The 21,216-nt window shown below is 45.2% G+C and overlaps 3 protein-coding genes across 4 annotated transcripts in view; 2 read left to right on the top strand and 1 right to left on the bottom strand.

Moving 5' to 3' along the window:
• plekhh2 (pleckstrin homology domain containing, family H (with MyTH4 domain) member 2) overlaps positions 1-3,264 on the bottom strand; it is a 27,596-nt gene extending 24,332 nt beyond the window's left edge. The window contains exons 1-3 of one of the 2 annotated variants that reach the window (XM_079730948.1): positions 3,164-3,264; positions 1,484-1,625; positions 873-1,007 (exon numbers count right to left, since the gene is read on the bottom strand). In XM_079730948.1, coding sequence (XP_079587074.1) covers positions 873-995 — 123 coding nt within the window. In that variant the 5' untranslated portion in view covers positions 996-1,007; positions 1,484-1,625; positions 3,164-3,264. The remainder of the gene's footprint in view (positions 1-872; positions 1,008-1,483; positions 1,626-3,163) is intronic. The other variant, XM_079730949.1, reaches the window with a different exon arrangement.
• The window catches only part of ttc7a (tetratricopeptide repeat domain 7A), a 197,803-nt gene that overhangs the window by 119,509 nt on the left and 57,078 nt on the right, over positions 1-21,216 (top strand). The gene's annotated exons all lie outside the window — the stretch shown is intronic.
• The window catches only part of thada (THADA armadillo repeat containing), a 67,810-nt gene continuing 50,154 nt past the window's right edge, over positions 3,561-21,216 (top strand). The window contains exons 1-21 of the mRNA XM_079730264.1: positions 3,561-3,646; positions 4,102-4,182; positions 5,032-5,147; positions 5,727-5,857; positions 7,400-7,548; positions 7,637-7,669; positions 7,772-7,820; positions 8,101-8,294; positions 8,648-8,742; positions 8,947-9,170; positions 9,724-10,451; positions 10,550-10,698; positions 10,797-10,952; positions 11,110-11,217; positions 11,305-11,428; positions 11,703-11,848; positions 12,085-12,316; positions 13,365-13,500; positions 14,099-14,235; positions 14,516-14,653; positions 15,096-15,265. Coding sequence (XP_079586390.1) covers positions 4,110-4,182; positions 5,032-5,147; positions 5,727-5,857; positions 7,400-7,548; positions 7,637-7,669; positions 7,772-7,820; positions 8,101-8,294; positions 8,648-8,742; positions 8,947-9,170; positions 9,724-10,451; positions 10,550-10,698; positions 10,797-10,952; positions 11,110-11,217; positions 11,305-11,428; positions 11,703-11,848; positions 12,085-12,316; positions 13,365-13,500; positions 14,099-14,235; positions 14,516-14,653; positions 15,096-15,265 — 3,288 coding nt within the window. The 5' untranslated portion in view covers positions 3,561-3,646; positions 4,102-4,109. The remainder of the gene's footprint in view (positions 3,647-4,101; positions 4,183-5,031; positions 5,148-5,726; positions 5,858-7,399; positions 7,549-7,636; positions 7,670-7,771; positions 7,821-8,100; positions 8,295-8,647; positions 8,743-8,946; positions 9,171-9,723; positions 10,452-10,549; positions 10,699-10,796; positions 10,953-11,109; positions 11,218-11,304; positions 11,429-11,702; positions 11,849-12,084; positions 12,317-13,364; positions 13,501-14,098; positions 14,236-14,515; positions 14,654-15,095; positions 15,266-21,216) is intronic.

Raw genomic sequence — 21,216 nt, forward strand, 5'->3', positions numbered from 1 at the left:
ACACACACATACTTGCACACATCTACACTTTCGCGAACATTTTGTGACTTGGCACTTGAGCATTTCCCCAATGTCTGATGTTCTGGTGAGCAGTGGTGTTACTTAAGCATCTTTGCAATAGTCCCTGGTAAATTAATGTGATAAATTTAAGGCCTTGCTATTGTTTTTTACTATTCAGACATGCAGCTATGTTCTGGAACCTTTCTGTCTCGTGCCCTTTCACATATGGCATAGCAATGCCAGAATAGATGGGCCAAGAGACGGTCCAGCAGATGACGGTAATCAAACACTTATGTACTGCAGAGAGAGCAGACTGAGAGGAGCTCCCTTATCTAGGATCTGTCCGCTTTCTAGGCATTCTTGAAAAAAATAACTTGTTTGCAAACAAAATAAGCTGTAAGAATATTAGCATTGAATCACCAGAAACGCATTGGCTTATGATGTCCTAAACGGAGTCTTGCGATTGGTTTTGCTCGCTCCACATTAAAGCGCCTCACGTCAGACAGACGTAACCCTTTACATGCCTCTCCCGGCAATGTTAATGCTTTCATTCACTAGATACCTGTACAGGTAGTCATCTGGAAATATTACTAGGTCTTCAGCAGGCAAATTGCCGGTGCAGATTTCCCTGGATATCGACCCCTGCTCCCATTCAATGTTCAGGAATTGTTCCTGAACATTGAATGACCAGACAAGACTGCATGTGTGAAAGGGGCTCTAGATAACTGGGTGAGCTCGTACCCTTAGCTGACCTTCTCCTGTCTGCCATTGTTAAGAGACCCCCTGCTGGTATGAATGCAGACCTCTGACTTCAAATGTGTCTTCCGAGTGTTTGTGGGGTGAGGGGTGGAGATTTACAGGGATGGACCAACCTTGTCTCCAGTGAGTTCTCTTATTTTGATGATCTGCACACGGAACTTCATGAGCAACGCCTCCAGGACCAAACACTTCTCCTTCCAGTCCTCCTGGCTCATGGCCTCCTCGCCCTCTGCCATTTTGAGCCACTCCTGCCTCACAGAGAGAGAGAGGGGGGGGGGGGGGGGGGGGGGAGAGAGAGAGAAGGGGAGAGAGAGAGAGTGCGAGAAAGAGAGAATAAAAGAGAGAGAGAGAGTGTGTTTGAGAGAGAGACAGAAAGGAGAGTGAGAGTGTGAAAGAGAGAGAGACAGAAAGGTGAGAGAGAGTGAGAGAGAGAGAGTGTGAAAGAGAGAGAAACAAAATCAGATGAAATTCTTATTCTGAAAGATGCCCGGGAGTGATGGCGCCGGTCGGCAAAAGCCCCACATCCCAGCAGCTTTTACTGAACTGCCATTGGGATGAGGAGAGGTGGCATTGGCCTTCTGCGTCAAATGAGAGATACTCCTGAATAATAAACACTATTCACATTGTTGTGGGTATAGTGGAAGGATGATTATTTGCAGTGGCAGACCGACAAGCAGGTCAGCAGTCAGGCTGTTGTTTTACAGCTAGCCCACAAAGTCAGTACCTGAGGTATTTCCGGGAGTGGGTGGATGAGCTAGAATGGGTGGATAGCGGTTGGGCAGTGTCCGACCAGCACCTACATCACTGTTACATGTTAGAGTTTGGAGCACAGCAGCTTCTCAAATGGCTGCTTTTCCAAATATGGCCTACAAGAAGAAGGAATAAAAAGTATGAGAGATAGAGAGAAAATCTCTCACACACACACACACAAGAGTGTGTGTGTGTGTGAGAGAGAGAGAGAGAGAGAGAGAGAGAGAGAGAGAGAGCGAGAGAAAGAGCGAGAGAGAGAGTGAGAGAGAGAGAGAGAGAGAGAGAGAGAGAGAGAGATTGAATGAGTCTCACAGCCACTGCGATATAAACCGTGTAACAATGAGACCTCAAGTTGACAGACCAACACAAAGAAATGTGTGGGACAGACAGAAATAGGGCTGGAATACAAACAAAATAAAGAGAAGGAACAATAGAGTGATAGAAAGTCAAGGGGGAGAGATTAAGTAAGATCCGTAGACACATGGGCATGTAGGGCAAGAGGAAAAAGGGAAAACTATATATTCTCTTTTTTTATGGGCATGGATTTATCGCGAAGAGGGCAAGCGCTTCCGTCTGTGACCCGCTTACTGGATGACTCCAGAAGACAGCCATCTGAAACTAAACACCATACTGTCGTCAGGAAGGAAATTACTTGAGTATGACATAGTGCTGGAAATTACATATTGGCATAATATTCTGAAATGGAACTTCAATGGTCTCCACTCAACAAACATGTCCCGTCTCTTCTTTAGTTTTCTATGTAATGCCTAAAATAAGACCTAAATCAGGAATTTATTTTTCATATAAACCATTCCAGTAAGTGTTGTGATAACCCCTCTATTCACACTCGTTCACCACAAGCACCAGGGACTTCCTGTTGGTAGTTATCGCTGCTTATCTCTAAATTTCCAACAGTTGGGGCCTCTTTAAAGCTCCCATAATCGCTTAGATGCTCAGTAAATCTGACAAACTCTGTGCGTAGTCGTATGTTTGACAGCGGTTGAATGCCCAGGTTTGAGGGAAAACCTAAAGCCTACTCGCCATCGCTTATCGCGCATTCCGCTCCGCCCCACCTCCATCATTCCAGAGTAATGATGAAGTGATGTGGTGAACGGGGAGCGCTGACGGAAACTACAACCCTGAAGTCTGTCTCTTTTTCTCTGTTCCATGCACCGTTATCCCCCTTTTCTCTTTTCCAGTCTGCTCACTTGTCCTTCACTTTCCTCTGACTAACATATTTCGACTCTTTTGGTCGTCGACATCCTGTCGGTAAAGTCGGAATACAGAGGGCAAGTGTTGATATGACTGACTCCTTGTGTTCCCTGTGGGTCATTCAGCGGACCACTGAAGGGACAACTCGCCCATTTCATATTTTTTTTCAGCATGACGACATGTTTTCAAATACTGTGCTCGAATTAAAAACATAAACTTTAACAATCCGATCATTTCTTTTTTTTATTTTTTTAACTGCAAGTAAGTTATCCAAACTGATCTGTTATCATCAAACTATATACATTTTAGGACACAAGAAAACAACTGACTATATAATACGAATATACTTATGAAATAAGAGCTAATGCTAATGATAAGTATAATTAAAAAAGAGTAATTAATATAAGAAGACGCATCACTATGAGTTGCTGTTCTCACTTACCTCAACTATGAAGTTAACGAGAAACAACACAGAGCTTTACGCCATGTCCAACACCTCGCAATTATTCCAAAGGCATACTTTCAATTTATGACTAAAACAACGAATTTTCCAGTCCCTTAAATGTCTCTTTCTGCTCTCGAGCAAAAGTTTGAGCAGACAGGATTCGAGGCGTGGCTTCTGGAGTCTGCGGCCAATGGAAAGGTCTTTAGGACGGTCACGTGAATTGAAATGCCGATTTACTGCCGCGAGGACGCGACGTTGACTGAGATGTCGATTCCTCCAATTGGAGATCTGAGCGCTTTTTCTTCGCGGAAGTCCACCAATCCGTTGCTCTTTAGGGCGGGACCGGTAGTGGTAGCGGAACTGACGTACCGCACGTGTACCTACCATGGCTCGAAGCAGAGCAAAAAGCAACAGAACGTGTACACTCTGCATTTAATGTATGAATAAACCCTTGCCATTTGTTAGGTCACCCTAAACTTGGTGAGTGTCCGTTGAGCATAATGTGGTTTGACTTGTCCTGTCATGCTGTGTTTAGTTATTATGTAGCAACACAAGCTAACAACAGAAAAGAGTAACTAGAGACACTTTTCACGGAGGTGCCTTCGCAAGAAAAACACAGTTGTCGCTCATAACAATAATGGGTCTTGTCTTTCTATGTACCAGGGCACAGGTACTGGAATAAACTAGTGACGGTTATAGTCTACTACCCATGCCCTGGCACATACAATTGTGTATTCCGTTGCCGAAGTTACAGTAGACGTATTTGGCACGGAGGCATGCAGCATGTGTATATGTCTTTATGATTATGTGACACTGCAGTGGTAATAGTTTGTAATACAGACACAACACATAGGCATATTGGAATAAACACATAAAAGGAAAGATGCCGAGGTACGTCAGATGACCTGTTATGTCCTGGCTTCCTCACTGCACAGGGGGAATAATGGTCACGAAGAAGAAGAAGACGGCCATAGAGGCACTGGTTCTGGACAAGGATGCTGTTCAAAAGCTCAAAGGTCAGACCTCCTTAAAACATGCAATACAGGGCTGGACAATTAATCGGCCCACACCAGTCTTTCACAGACGTCTGCACATGTTTTCTGTGCACTCGCAAAATGCACAGAGAGTTCATTCAGAAACAGTGGCCCACTTTGCTGAAGGTTTTCAGCAAACATATCAATCAGTTTGGCAAATCTGGCAGCATCTGTCTGAAGGAAGTATTTTCTATCACTATCAACTACCTGAGCCTTCCTCACATTTGGTCTTCTCTATGGCTCCCAGAAAACCTGGAGTGAGATTGGACGGATATCGGGGCGCTGGCGGCACATTTGTTTGGGGTTGCCACCACACGCTGAAGACATTAATTAATTTTTGTCCTTGAATTAAAGAAACTTCATAACTATTAACTGATAACTATTAACAGCCATTCCCAAGTGGCTCATCCTAACCCCAACCATAAAAAATGTACACAGAAATCTAAAAGTTTTTGGCCACAAGAAGAGTCACCGTTGATCACCTTGTCTGGGACTTTTTGACCCAGACTGGACATAAACAGGCCGCGGTCCCACAGGACAGTATTTGCTTTTTTGTTGGCTGTCACTGCATGAAAACTCGGGCAAGACTTCATTCATGCGTATTATGTATGTTCCAAACAAGACCATAGTTCTAGAGTTTGCATGGCGGAACCCCTAACAGATAGCCCAGACAGTCCGGTCAACCCAATGGCCAGACCAGCCCTGAGGCAGTGCCATTAGCAGGTATCCATTCAGGTGCACAATTCTGTGAGGTCAGACTTCTATCTAAAGAAAATAACATGTTTTGTTGTTTATGTATGTGTGTTTGTGTGTGTGTGTGGGGGCGTGTAGCTTCTCTGTGTTTAGATGGCGGTGTTGCTGATGAAGAGGTCCGGCAGATAGCTGTGACGCTCCAGGCCTTTCTAGAACTGACTGAGCCAGTTCAGCAGATCCAGCTAGTGAAAAAGGTAAGTAGTAGTTCCCTATCGTAGGGTCTACCTTATCTCACCGATCAATGGGCTATAACTCCATCCTAAAGACAATATCATATGCCTGGTGTTGTCAGTAAAATATTAGTAGCAGATGTAGTTAAGTCAAAGTCAAGTTTATTGCATCCACCGTCATGCTTACATAAAAAAGAAACTCAGTTGAGAGTAGATGGTATAAACATGCATCTGCGCCTATAGTTACAGGCAAACATATAACTATCTGATAGCAACAATCTGAATCCACTTATCGGTCAGTAGGTGCAATCAGTGGCACTACAGACAAACACTTCTAGAAAGTGGAGGGCACATGTATGTATTTTTACAGTTTTACTGCAAAATACATATCATATACGAGAAAGACAATTCTCTGCCATAAGGTACAGCATCACCGTTTCCTATTTAACATCGGAAAATATCAAGGTAACTCTTCAAATCCCTTAGTCTTCACTAGGATATGCTGAACCTTTACATTTTGGTGTGTGAGCTTATCAACTATGAAGTTGGAAAGCTTACCTTTACTGTGTGTGTGTGTGTGTGTGTGTGTGTGTGTGTGGACAGGCAGGAGCTCATCTGGAGGAGCTGAAAGAAGAGCAGGTTGATGTGTCCCTCGTTCGGCCCTGCCTCCACACTCTGGCGCTTGTCTTTGTTTCCCTTCAGGCCAAAAACCCTCTCCGCAGAGTCTGCGCCAGGTACACACACACTTCCCTGTTTCCCATCTCAATGTCCTCCACACGGCAGTTTGGCCTCAGCAATAAGTATATTGAATACATAATACAAAACTTTAAGAAAGGTTTGAGAAACTTTGAAAGAACACCAGAATGTCGTTTGTGTTCTATTCAAATGTATACATTGCATTTACTGATTATTTGTTACGCTGCCGTATCGTTAGTGTTTCCTAAGATAATGTACTGTTCGTTTTTATACCTGTGTTGTAATTGTTATGTTGTTGACCTGCACGGTGACTGTATTGCAGATTTCAATTAGCAGCTTGGCTAACTCGACACATTAGCATTTAAGTGTGAACTAAATGTCGATTAAATATTATTTGCATAATAATAGCGAAGTATTTAGCCATCTCTTTTGGATCAGGACCTTCCAAGGAGTATTTGTACACTTTTTTGGTCATTTGCATTTAGCACTACTTTTTCAAGAATTTTCCAAGGTCCAAAACGTTCATGGTTCAGAGAAATCTATCCAGACAGTAGGGGTGGGAAAAATAATCAATTCTTCGATGCATCGCGATTCTGTGCAGAATGATTCTGTCTCAGATAAGATGATATTATCTGATTCAGATAAGTTAATATTCATTAATGTAAAAAATATTTTTTTTTACATTTTCTTTTATTTTATTTGTTCGCCTCCATCAACCTTCTGTTCGACAGAGAGGGATAATTTGAGTAGTTTTAAAATGATTTAATTTATCTTCAATGTGTATTGGCCAATCTGATTTGTCTGGACGCGATTGATTCAGCCTACGCATAGCATGCACGTAAACTCACAGCCAGACACAAGAACGACGAACAAGTTCTTATTCGTATAATTGACTAAGAGCAGCTTTTTCTTTAATGACATAGAAAAGAAAGATTAGAAAGAAAAGAAAACTAATTTGTTTATTTTTTACCTACTTCTATAGTGTGTTGTAATGCAAGCTGCATTGATTGATTGATATTTGTGACAAAAGCTTTTTCTCTAATAAAATATTAGATAAGGTAATTAATCTGTTGATTTCTTTAAAGATCATCACAAAAGTAGGAAGTGATTAGCAAACTCTGAGTAGCAAATTCAGATGTATATATATATTTTTTGAAAATCCCGCATGGAAATGTACATAAAAAAAAAATTGCTTCGAGATGCATCAATAATCGTTATAGAATCGAATCGTTGACCTCTGAATCCGAATCGAATCGTGAGGTGCCAAGAGATTCCCACCCCTACCAGACAGACCTTATGTCTCCTTGAGCTAAAAATGTTCAGCATGTCAAATACCAAGTTTCGGCAATGTTTGGCAAACGGGGTGGGGTGGGGCCGTGGTCGTTTAGTGTTGATCGTGAATTATAGTGCCCCCTGTGGTCCCAGCGCCATCGCGCACACTAATGAAGAGAGATTCAAAATAACAATAGTCATTATACGACACTGAGTAACAATAGGCAGGCATGCTTAGCAACCACAGTAATAAATAAATCAGCCCAGGGGACCCCCACTGACTCCGCCTTGGTCCTCCTTCCCTCCAGTGCCCTGAACTCTGTGGCATCGTGGCTGCAGGACGCGACCGTGGATTGTCTCTCTGCCTGCTTGTCTGAGTGCCTTCTCACCCCGGAATCAGACAGGCACCCTCACATCACGGACACAATTGCTGCCTGCCTGGACGGGTTTCCTCTTGGTCAGTGTGTCTGTCAGACGATTTTAGTTGTAGGAGACTGACAGCCACAGGCAGTTTATATATGCTTTCTCGTTTCTTGTGTACCCAGGCGAGAGATGCATACAGAGGCTGCTGCCTGAAGGTCAGTATTTCAATGTCAAGTTCATTTCAGGAAGGTATAGCATTCAACCTCGAGAGAGATCACCTTCAACTGATTTGTCTTCTCATTCTCCCTTTTGTGTAGTTTTGCATTTTCTTGAGAAGGCTTTGAGTGGATTCATCCAACAGAACAGGTACGGAGATCAAAATTTTATCTTGGACGTCATCATCAAAATAGAAAAATAGGTCTACTTTAAAACACCTAAAGTATCTTTAAGTGTTTAAATTCGTTGGACTAGTTATGCGTCATGAGTTTGATTAGTTACACCATTTGTGAGTTAGAATAGTTAGTCAATGATATCATCAAGACATAGAATAGCAAGACACTATACACCCATTCAGCATTTATAGAATAATGAAAGAATTAATGATTTGGTCATTATCTTTTTTTTCTTTTTCTGCCTGTCTACCCAGTGGACTAATAGGCCGTCACATTGCTCAGGCCCAGCTGATGCATTTGTGCCTGACTGCAGTGAAGACCTCCATGCTGGTGCTGCAGAGGTCTCAGGATGCCACCAGTGCAGCCCTACAGGCGGTGGAGGGTTCCTGCAGCCTACAGAGCTCTCTGGGCTCCCTGTTGGACCGCTACGTCGACATCCTTACAAACGGTAAGGGGGCCTCAGGAAAATAAACACAAATTGATGTTCCTGACCCTATATATTAAAGCAGCTATAGGTAAATTGATTGCTTTTAATAATGTTTCTGCACTACTATGCTTGTATTGAAAGCAACATTTGGCTCACGGAAAAAAAGAGCTGCTATTGCTCTGGTCTTTGTTTGTCTGATGGACTCAAACCGATTAACCTAATACTTTATTAGCTATAGACACTAACACTGCTTCATGCAGATGGCCTACATTGATGAAATAAATACTTTCCTGCCAGAAAAGATGGTTTTTATTATATTTCTTTCTTTCTTCTTCCCACCCCCTGGCCATCTTTCCTGTGATGTCGTTCTGCAGAGGAGTTTATCCAGACGGTTCAGAGCACAGCAGGCATGGCGTGTGTCCTCCTGCTCAGGTCTGCCATGGGCCCTGGAGAAGATTTGGCCACTGTGGTGAGAAAGGCCTTTAACTCATTTCCTCTGTGACTATTTTATTATACAGGATCAATCAGTAATTTTACATAAGGTTACCACTTAAACGTCACAAAATTAAGTGCATGGCACCATCCAATTGTATCCGTTGTAAATTCGCCCCTGGTGTGTGTGTGTGTGTGTGTGTGTGTGTGTGTGTGTGTGTGTGTGTGTGTGTGTCTGCAGGTATGCATGTTGCTCCGTGGCTCAGGCAAGGGTACAGACGCTGCCCCCTGCTGGCTGAGGCCCAGCCTTGCAGGGCTGTGTGCAGAGAGCCGCCCCCTTGGCATCTCCCTCTACCTGTGCCATGGGGCCCTGGCCATGTTGAACTGGAGGCGGGCGACCCTGGGACCCCGCTGGGAGGAGCTTCTCCTGCTGGTCCCTGACACCCTGCTGCTGCTGGACACCAGGTATGCTGCCTCCTCCTGTCAGTGCGGGCTCAGGCAGGCTGAGCCAGGTAAAAGCAACGAGTTCTGAAAAGTGTCCCGTATCCAGCTTAACCAGGTTTCAGTTAGGCTATGTATATTTGTATCCATAGAACTGCAAAAAAACAATTGCAATAGAGCTTGACGGATGTAAAAATGCATACATTGAAAAAAGTATATATATTTTTATTGTTTTCTTTTGCGTTCAATGCGCGTGGATGCATTTTAATAGCAGTGTCCGAGAGGGTAAACCTTCAGGGCATAGCTACACGAATGTTAAGCTGCCAGGATGCAGCTTTGAGTTAAATCAGGGCTTGTTGTGACCTTCGTAACTAATGGTTAGGCGACTATTAAGGAATAGCCCTAATGAAAATGATTAATTAATCAATCAATTAATAAATTAATATTTCAAAAATATGTAGGTGGGTGGTATTTAATTAATGTATGATATTGAAAAACAATACATCATGCATGTTTATTCCTGATGTCCGTGCCTGTATGTGGTTGCCATCCCTCTTTCTGCTATCTCCTTGTCAAGCATTAAGGAGTCCAGTACAGCCATGCTGGTGGCCCGAGTCCTAACCCTCTGGAGCAGCGCTGCCCTGGACTGCCTGCAGGTGGAACGGCCTTCCCCCTCCCCGACCCTCTACCAGTCCCTCCAGGGGGGCTCAGCCCTCCACGAAGCCCTCCTCGAGCGCGTCTACTCCCACTGGGAGCACCCGCTGGACGGCGTCCGCCACCAGAGCCGTGCACTGTTCAAGGACCTCATCGTCGCCCACCAGCACGCCAGCGCACTGGACCCGGCCCAACCGGACCCCTACATCACCACGCTGACCCACGGCCTGCTGGGGCTGGAGTGGCACATGAGGGGGAAGTACGGCTCCCTGGGCTGCCTGGTGGAGCTCCTCGGGGCCTGCCACCTGCTCGCCATTCAGCCCCAGCTTCCCGCGCAGCTCCTGGGGCTGATGGGAGACCAGAACATGGCTCCCTACGCCAGCGACCTCCTGGAGAGGCTGTTTGTCAGCCACAAAGGCCAGCTGGCGGAGGAAGAGGAGGCGGGCGGCGCGGTCAACGTGGGTCCAGGGGGCTGGATGGAGCTCTGGCACCAGACCTGGGTGACCCCCCTGCTGCAGGTGCTGTGCCGTGCCAGGCTGGACCAGACCACCTACATCCTGGACTACTTCCTGCCCAAGCTGCTGCGGTGCAGTCCCTCCAGTCTGACCCACATGGTGCAAGCCCTGCAGAGCATGGGACCCTGCGGCTCTGGTAAACACACGCTCTTCTCACACACACTTCCTTTTCTCATAGCAGTGCATGTATTGCAGCAGAAGTACAGTTAAGCGTCACGTGTTTAATGTCCTCAGGTCCTCCGGGCAGCAGGGGCGCTGTGGGGGCCCTGATGACCTGCTTGCGTGCAGCAAGGGCCCAGGGTGTGGCCCCGTCATTGGGTCTATTCGGGGGACTGGTACCACTCTCCTTGCTGCGGCAAGCCCTGGTACACAAACACGACCAGGTACGTTTGTGTGACTGAAAACCATTTGCGTTACCGTAAATATTTGACCGTATATGTTTGTTTGTAACCATGTCCTGACCTCCATCTGACTGTCCAAGGTGAGGATGGATGCTCTGGGCCTGCTCTGTGAGACCCATCGTAGAACAGAGGGGGTGAGTCCACAGGAAATGGAGCTGTTACGTCACTTCCTTCCCCCGAACGTCAACTGCCAACCCCCGGGGGTCCGACAACTGACCGTGAGCCTGCTCAAAAGGGTAAGAAAAAGTTCAAAAAAATATACCACAACCATGGGTCAATTTTAAATTCTTGAAATGATATGACTTGCTATGGACGTCATATTCAGTGAAGTTCACCTATAATTCCAACGTTGAAAGCCCCTTCAAATATCACACCCCTTCATCCGTCACACAGTTGCTGTGTAGGGTGAAGGACAGCAGCACGTTGCTTCAGAAGAGAATGACCCAGGAGAGAAACCAGGAGCAGAGAGACAGAGACACGCACACACTGGCAACCTACAAGGTATTCAGTGTTTCTCAAACTCATGAGCTCCAAAGTGAACGGGCATGACACGGTTCCTGACGGTTGGGTGTGGTTGTGTGACCCCAGGCGTTCCTCTGCTGGATGTGTGAGACCCTGCTAGAGGTGCTGGTTTCAGGAGCGTCCTTCCCCTCCTGCCTGACTGCCCTCCATCTGCTGGTCCTGCTCGGCCAGCTGTTCTCCTTCAGCACCGGTACGCTTCCAACCACCTCTTTCTTCCTCCCTCTGCTCTGTTCAAATATGTATTACTTGATATTTTACATAATGGTTAGTTGAAACAGCACTATGATCTATTTTTTGGAGACTATAATGATAAATCTTATCCTATGAAACGTGAGTGATGTATTTTCCCTTGCCTGACAAGCAGTAAATATGATATTTTGATGTGATTTGAAAATGTATTTGAACCATATACATTGTTCTTGTGCCTTTCATTTTTTTTATTTATCCCTCCCTCTCTCACTAAGAACCTGATGTCTTCGCCATTGGCAGCAAAGTAACTTTTGCTCATGCTCAAAATGTGCTCTACTGTGTGGCCAGCAATTTCCTGGAGGTCAAACAGCTTGCTTCTGTGTTGCTACGGCAACTCCCGCCATCAACCGTGGGACTGCAGGTCAGCCTACAGTAATATTTACTTGTCCTCGTTGATTTAAAAAATGCAGGTATTGTTTTGAAAAAAATATCATATAGTCAACATAAATTGCCTTTGTTTTAGATTAGCTTCACCGATACAACTTTTCACTGCCAATACCCATTTGTGAGACCTGGTATTGTTAGCCTGCATCCCTTCTTTGGATGCATATCATTTCGACTAACATGTTAACACACAAGGTGAACTCTTGATTCTAGGACCCGGAGAGGCTGAGTCATGTGCTCTGCGCTGCCCTGGAGCTCAGCACCAGCACCAAGCCCTACGACAGCGTCACCGCAGCCCACCTCCTAGACCTTCTTGTGCACCAGCCCACCCTGCCGGCAGCCTTGCTGGCCTATGCCCAGGCACAGGGCCTCCCCTTCCAGCTGCCCCTGCAACCTGCATCCCAGGCTTCTGAGACCCTCATGCTGGAGCACAACAGCCTCGCCGGTAGGATTCTCTACTTTACATCTGAATTACAACATTTTACATGGTTTGGACCCTCCTCCACTATGTGACTTTGTGTTAACTAGCTTAGTATATTATATTAGATCCTCACTAGGTTCTAATGTGACTATACCATTTATATATACCATTTCACACACTTCATTAAGGCAGTCAGCTTGTTCTCTGAAGGCCTCTAACCAGTGGAACAACCTGCCTGAGGCTGTGAGGAGCTGCAACTCTGTAAGCTCTTTTAAAACCAATTTCAAGTCTGTTAAAAGCAGCTCAGCCAGTGTGCGAAATACCCGTCAATAATTGGGGGGGTCCCCATCCCCCGAATGTTGCGCAATTCCGGACTGGCTGGCTTCGCTTGGCAAAAAAATAACGTTTGTGAATATATTTTTGAATTCTGAATACTGGACATGGTGAGCTTTAAAATATTTAATTGACCATTAGTGAATTTTTTAAATAACAATTTTTTGGACAAAAATGTAGACCCCCTTCAAGTTTTGCTTTTGAGGCTTTCAGGGGGTCTCATGGGTAAATCGGGGGGGTTGAGCTCCCCTGGAACCCCCCGTATTTCGCAAACTGCTCAGCCCTCTACTCACTGATCTTGAATTTGATATTTTTATGACTTGCCTTCAGCCAACATACATACATTTGTTATTGCTATTGCTATTTGTATTATTATGTCTTTACCCTGCACTGTTTGATATTGTGATTTCACTGTTTTGACCTGCCGAGTCACTAGATGCGAATTGGATAAAAGCGATACTATTTTATGGTGCGTCAAATAGTGACATTTATGTTTCAAACCAAATGTGGCCCAACACCATATTTGTAATCCTATGATGTCCATACTAAGTTTATATATTGTAGACATTGAATTATGTCCCACAGACATGCTCTTCACAAGCATAGCCAGGGCTACAGATTTGTTTGACTGGACTTTACGTAGCGCATGCGTGTGAGTTTTGTGTGACTTCATGTATTTTATTAAAGCCATGTATGACTCGTGGGTCTGAGCATTGTCTACGTGTCTGTGTCCCTGCAGTGGTGCTGCTGCTCCTGCAGCAGCTGCAGCAGGAGGTGGTGTCAGCAGAGTCGTCCCTCCTGCAGGCCGCGGCCTCCCGGCCCCTCTATGGCCGGGCCCACTGCATCACCGCTGTGCTGCAGCGCCTCCCCCTGGGGTGAGGGTCACACACACCCATGAAGGGACCTCTTCCCTCCAACCGGCACCCTACTCTCTTATATAATAATCTTTAATAATCCCATTCTTACTTACTTTGTATTTGTGTATTTAATAAATAAACCACCGGCTAACTAATATAAGATTGCTACGTTTCAAGAGCTATAATTTGAGTGTCATTTGATAGACATGCCGCAGCCATCCGTCAGATATACGTGAGTTAAATGCACTGTGAGAGTATCTGTTTTGAGTTGACTGCGCCGGCCTCTGTTTGAGACCTCTACGATTTCGGAGTGTTCCCTGCTAATTTCTGACCATTCAGGGCTTCTCTCCACTGATTTTTCCTGGCAATTGACATTCAGAGACTTGTCGTTATCATCTTAAGGTGGAGAAATGTAGTGAGGGGAGGGTGCGTCTTTTGGGGTTGTTAATTTCACTCTCTGCGACCCTCAAATCTTACCTCCAGCCCCTTTTTAATCTTGCTTGGGTTGGAATGTATCTGTGTGTGATCTGTTGGTTCTGTGTGTGTGTGTGTGTGTGTGTGTGTGTGTGTGTGTGTGTGTGTCTGTGTCTGTGTCCGCGTGTGTGTGTGCTTCCAGGAGTCTCACCCTGACGGAGCAGTGGAGGAGTGTAGTGTCGAAGCTGATCGCTGTGTGCTACAGGATGTCCGATATCGTGTCCCCGGTCGTCCAGAGCTCGTCCCCCGAGGGACTCATCCCCATGGATACGGACTCAGGTGGCTCTAGCAGACCAGACGCCTTTAAAGGATATCTAGCTCCATATTGATGATATCTGTTACTGTGTCTTAGCCACAGACGTCCAATATTGAACATCGAACGTGTGTTTGTGTTAGGAATACAATTCTTCTATCATCAGTGATGGAGGCGTCTGCCGTTGGTTGTTAAAAGATAAATTGTCCTATTTGGCAAAGAAATACAGCTTCTTCCCAAATGCCATCCCCTGTTAAGATTTTCTGTTACATTTCAAACGGTGATTAAAGTTTAGTGTGTGGCCAGATGCATCAGCAGGGCTCCAACGTATCCTTCAAGAGATCCAGCCCAGGGACACCAACGACTTCTTCACCAGCGCCAGAGAGCTGGAACCACAGGCCGGGGACGACCCAGACGAGCACGACAAAACAAAGGAGACCAGAGGTCAGCCCAAGAGCACCATGCCTCTCTGACCTTCACCTCTATACAGACTCGGCCTCATGCTTTTCTCATATGAGCTAATTGTAAAACATTGAAGAGTTTTTTAAAATAAGGATTTATCGCTATAAGACAGAGAAGTGCTCTGTTTTACATCACATTAAGTGATAATACACGGCAGCTTGAATAACCCTGGCGTACTCTGTTCACCGTTATTTATTTGACCAAACACACGTTGAGGATAAATGAATCAATTAGTGTAAAGCAGTACAGTACCCATAATGTCCTGATGAGGTCAGCCTTTGAGTGAGGCTGTTTAAGGAAAGGAGTAATGCATTGTAATGCATGGAAAAATCCTCTCGGTTTAACACACAGAGTGCACTTGAACAAGGTACCACATGGTTGAGAACACATCAATACAGTGTGAGTGTGTGTGTGTGTGTCCCAGGTGTGTGTGACGGCGGTGAGGGATACAGGGTGACAGCCCAGATGGTCCTGGTGTGTTGCTGGCGCAGCATGAAGGAGGTGGCCATGATGCTGGGAGAGCTGTGCCAGAGCCTTCCCTTGCAATACAACCATGTGGATGAGGCACACACCGGATTGGTCACTGAGGAGCAGGTCGGACACTCATGCCAACACCTGCAGTTCAACAAGACTCGTATGCCCCATAGACCATAGACCATACCCCAAATTCTGTTCCGACACTCTCTCTGGTGAGACGTCTTATTTACTCATATTCTGCAAAAAGGAAACTCCGCAGTGTGCTTCTTTCCCTGCATGACTTGGAGCAGGGTGAGAGCACTGCTTTAGAATAGCATTTTTATCAACTGATCATTTTATTTTTTTTTTTTAATAACACAAAAACTACAATATAACGTCAGATTACTACATGGACTTCAGTGGCTTTCGGATCCACCCCTCCGTCCTTGTCCGACTCAGTTGCGGAAGAGCTTTAATGTAGTCTCAAAGTTACAAAAGACACACAGCTTCTTTAGTATGAGAGTAGGTCCTACTTTCAATCATGCCGTGTTTGGCACTTCCCATTTAGACATTGGCTACCATTTCCTCAACTGAAGCTTCGACTTGATCATGGCACCTCAGGACCTTATATCACCTTGCACCGATTGCTTTAGTGCTGACCCCCATGTTCTGCTCTGCTCTTTACACTTTCAACACAGGCTTTTGCTTGTCTTCGTGTGTTAGTGTGTGTTTTTGTGTGGTTTGGATTGGATTATTTAGCTGGTTGGGCAAAATACAGAATTTTAACTCAAAGTCTATGAAGGGCCAGTGGTACCAAAAATATGACAATTGATGATGTCTCTATTAAATGTAATGTGCCAACATTATCAAACTTTTACAATAACTTTTGGGATTTCATTTGACCATTTTTCTTGGTTGGGGTTAACAGTACCAAGATAAACTATTATAAAGCCATACAAAATTTGAATAACATTCATCTTGAAGTCGATACAATATGAAATCGTTGACTGTACAAATTAACCAATTGGACACAAATGCTTTGGCACTAGCATATATAGCCAAAAAGGCTTGTTGTTTTTGGCACTGGCATGGTTTTGCCACCGTTGTCCCCGAATAAAGGTCATGTACACAAAGACCACATTCATATTAGCCATTGAAATGTGTCCCAGGTGAGCAGAGCCATAAATACAGGCGTGAACTTCTTGTTGTTCACCAGAGCCATATTCAGAGGTGGTGGATATGAGCCCATATCCCCACCATAGTGTGAACACATTTGTGTCCCTGCATGACGCATTTGTCACCTACATGATCATGCCTACATCGTCAAGGAAACCACTGTTCAACCTTGCTTTACCGATTCAACATTGGTTACCTTTATTTGCTTATTGCGCAAGCTGACTCCTTCCTTGTTTTTTGTAATAAGGGTAGGAGCGCTTGCACAACATAACTGGATCACTGTCCATTGCGTGGAGCTAGCCAGTTTGCATGCTGGGCGCCATGATGTTTGCCGGCCTTGTTCCTGCTTTGTAAACATTGCGTGTGTTGACTGACTTTAAATGGCAATAAGTAATAAAACTTTAATCTCAAGTGGTCACTGGAGAGCCTAAATGGCCTGGCAATGGTAAAGCTCTGCACGGCTGCACTTGTTCCCAGCCCAATAGACACATCTGAAAGCAAGATCCAGGTCTGAAAAACACATGCTCCGCTCAGCTGTAGATATATGTTTATGTCCCACACACACTCGTATAAGGTTTCACTACAAGGTGAGGACCTGCGTGTGTGTAAACAGCTGACGTCTTTCAAGCCTGAGGACGGAGGGTGTCGGACGGCCCGCTGGGATCCTCCTCGTTTAGCATCCGTCCTCGTTAGCAGCGCACCATCATTTGAAGCCGCTCCCGCTGGGGTTTTAACTAGACGCAGTGGCCCTCCTCCCTGCCCACGGCATTCTTTCCAAATCACTTCCACCACGAGCCGGAAAACACACACACACATACACACAGATTGACAAAAACACAGGAATAGTTGTCTGAGTGCTTCAGTATGTTAGTCCATAATAACAAGGGGAACCAGACATAAGCGGTAAGTGACTGTGTAGGGGGTATGTTGTGTTTGTATGTTTTTATGCTGTTCTACTAAATATCTACACTCAAACGTGTCGTACCGTGGAAGTAAGGTGTGTGTGTGCTGTTTCGGCAACAATGCTGGACGAAAATTACCAATGTCCTTCACAACTTAGTACAAAAAACGTTAATGATAGGCTTTGTGTTAGGTCGTTACAAATAACTGCCTCAAACCGTACCCAATTGCCCAATACAGCTAGACCAAGCAGCGCTTCCGTAGAGCCATACCAGAACCCTGACCTCAGGTATGGTTCAATTAACCCTACTGACCTTTATTGAACATTATACATTATGTTGACCATGACCAAACTAATACAGAAATCTAAATATGCATCACATTTAACTTTAAATTTCCTACTGTAATACAAAAACAAATTCTAACAGATTCAAAGTCACGTTTTTGAATGAGTCATCGTTCTGGTCTTTCAAGGCCAATTTCCACTGGAACCGGCATGGAAGTGCCACGGCAGTAAAACGGTCGCTGAAAACATTATAGTCAATGTAGGCTATTCTACCGGATACGGTCACGGCACGGCACGGAACCATCCCCAAACCGCCACTTCGTTTACGATTCGTGCCTCTTCTATTTTTGAAAGTTGCCGGTTCGCAGCCGTGTCTCAGAACACTTCTACAGCCAATCAGTTTGCATTTGCTCATGAATATTCATGAGCTCACATCGACCCCTATGCAATTCACAGGGTATTGTAATGTTATACAGTCTATCTATGGTATCAATAGCTAATCAGTGGCAAAGCAGAAATTAAAGTCTGCGTCGATGCCTCGTCTATTCTCGAATCGCAAGTCCAGTGTCGCGAGCGGTCTGCAACGTTGCTATGACATATAAAAAATCATACCGTATTTAATAGGTTATAATATTGATGTATATATATATATATTATGTAGGGGTTGAAAATAACTCGTGAATAATATTGTATGAATCATTCTAATCATAATAATTTTTACAATTCATATAGGCCTATAATTATAATTTTGCACGTCTTGAGCCATCAGACGGAACTTATCCGTACCTAGGCTGGGTAGCCCCGCCCATTCTGCCGGCAATTTTAGTTCGCCCTGCAGAAGGGTCTGGAGAAGAGCATTACATTTCTTTCTGCTTCCGATACGTTTTTGCGGGAGCCAATCACCAAGCTGGCTTTTCCCCCTGGCGCTCTATTGGCTGGTTTAACACAATGACGACAGGGAAGCGACGGCAAGCCAATTGCGTACAGAGTAATTTGAACTAGGCCTATTGATCACGCCTCTTGTGCTGGAGTAAATGACAGCAGCTTCCCCAGACCAACATGCAATCTACAATGGAGCTTGGTCTGGCAATAGCCAGGCACAGCCGCTTCGCTGCCGTGCCGCTTCCATGCCAGTTCTGTTGGAAATATGCCTTCACAATGGAGAGAATCCAAAGAATCCATTTGAATCCAAAGAATCCACTGTGTTGATGGCAAAAATCAAGATTCTTCAACCGCAACTGGCCTTTCAGTTAACTCTGGCCTGTCAAGACAATATGGCGGTGACATGTGACTTGAGCTAAAAATGGTGAATGTTTTCTGGCGTGAGTCAACATGGCTAAAGTTATTCCTAAATTGTATGTTGTAATCTCAGCCTTGTAAACAACATTCACAACAGTTGACGCATGTGCAGTTCTAATTCAGTAATATCATTAATTCATTCAGCATGACTTTGGACTTTGAAATCCTTCCAATCTGCAGTATTGCCCTGAAACCACACAAGTTCAGTAATAAAGGCATGGTCTTGTAGTCTAGGTATAACATGGTGATCCCACGACTGGCCAGAAATCATCATGTCTTGGCCCCCGCTTGATGACACCAGAGAGCGCAGCAACGCAAGGAGAGCGTCATTGATGGTAACCATAGCATTAGGCTTCGTGAGGGGACCAATGACTCATGGACCTACAGCACTAGGGGTCGACCTATATGTGTTTTTCTGGGCTGATGCTGATACAGATTATTAGTAATCAAGGAGACCGATAGCCAATATTTGGAACCGATGTACTTTACACAATTATTAATAGCCCAAACTCAAAAGCATTTATTAACATAAAATAGGAACATTATCTTCAAACAAAAAGAGCATGGGAGTTCCCAGCTCTATTTGTTATAAAGTAAACTGAACATTTTTATAAATAAATAAACAAAATAGCTCCCTGAAGTTTAAATTATTTAAATGCTATATATATTATCAAGTGATAGCAGGTAACTGGTCATTCACTGGGGGGTTGTGTGTGTGTGTGTGTGCGTGTGTGCGTGTGTGTGTGTGTGTGTGTGTGTGTTTGTGTGCGTGTGTGTGTGTGTGTGGAGAGGTCAGGGAGTAGCGGCTGCAGCTCCAGTCAGCTGCTCCAAGTGAAGAAGTGTGTGGTTTGCTTTCGTTGTGATCATTATGTACTCCCGTCATTTGTGCACGGATGGGGGTTGTCTAATATCCAGTTTCTGGAAAATAGCTCTGCCCTGGGTTTAAGGAGACCAAAGTCAATTTGCCCCACCACAGTGATGACACACGCGAGAGAGAGTGTCTTTCCACAGCGCTTTCCTTTTGCCTTCACAAAATCCTCTGCAAATGTCCTGTGTTGGAGCTAGTTGTCCCGGCAACGCCACAGATGTTTCCAGCCACTGGGTGGTGCCCATGGCAACGTTGCCATTGTTGACATAAGTGATGGTGTTTAATTTTATATTCTTCACTCGTGAGTGACCCTTGGCCAGAACGCAGCGGGGACAGGGCAGTGTCATGACATCTTGAAAACGCTCCTACCCTTACTGCTCTCTTTGTTGTAAAATAGCCTCTCGCACACACACACTGCTCATGAACACAGACGCACACACTGTGAAGTGGTTGTCTCATGGAAAAAGAATCACAGATTAACTATGTAAACTGTGTTTGTCATCCAAAGAAGGAACTCGATAGACATGAGTACGTCAGAACCTAATAGACTCTGAGTGCATGGCATACCTTTAGATCCTCCCAGGACTGCCTCCTGATGTCCTGTCGCGCCCTTCCTTGACTTTGGACAGTAAAGCATTTAAGATGGTTGATATGTTTTTGATTTCGCTCCACCAACACAAGCCTCTGTCCGGGAATGACACACGACTGGACCAAGATGAGGGCGTTGGCGGGGCCCAAGTATGGCTCAAAGTTTCCCATGACAATGGTATCGTCCCATCTCTGCCCAAAACGCATGTTGTGCCGAATGGGATGGTTTTAAAAAGTTAAGGTTTACAAACCTCCCCATACCAAGACGTTCTGACGCGCGCGCGCACGCTCACGCACACGCACACACACACACACACGTATATTGCCAGACTCTGGTTTCACTCTTTGGTATGTTTTTATTGGCGTTCTGCGGTCAAGAGTTAACATTGTTCAGGGTTGCATTTGATTCCGTGTCAAATTGTCAGATGCGATTGAGTCAACAATATTGTTTAAACCCCTGTACATTCCGGATAGTAAGAAGATAATTACATTAATTCACCTTCTTTCTTTGGCTGTCTGTCATGGCCCCCCGAGCCGGTCATGTAATTGTTGTTAGGGGATCTCTCTCTCGCTCTCTCTCTCTCTCTCTCTCTCTCTCTCTCTCTCTCTCTCTCTCTCTCTCTCTCTCAGCTCTTCTTGGAAACGGCTGCGCTACAAACAGGAAGTTGATTTCTAAATAGAGTGCACCGCCCTTAGATACACACTCTGCCCCGCTCTGCAGAGGAAGCCCTGCTTAACTCCTTAAAACAAACTTTAAAATAATTCCTGCCGGGTCCAGGGCCGATTCAGCCTGCCACAGCGGGGTGGTTTTGGTCCGAGCGAGCCCGCATGCCTCTCACAGCGGCCGGCCGCACCCGTTATAACCCCGAGGCGCCCGCCGCTGCGCTCGGTGAGGTCACGCTGGGCCCTGGCAGTCTGTTCCGGCCTGCTGACGCGACCAGTCATGGGGGCCAATTTGGTGCTGCGGTCCCC

This window comes from Pollachius pollachius, assembly GCF_949987615.1.
Source record: "Pollachius pollachius genome assembly, chromosome: 2".
Taxonomy (NCBI): domain Eukaryota; kingdom Metazoa; phylum Chordata; class Actinopteri; order Gadiformes; family Gadidae; genus Pollachius; species Pollachius pollachius.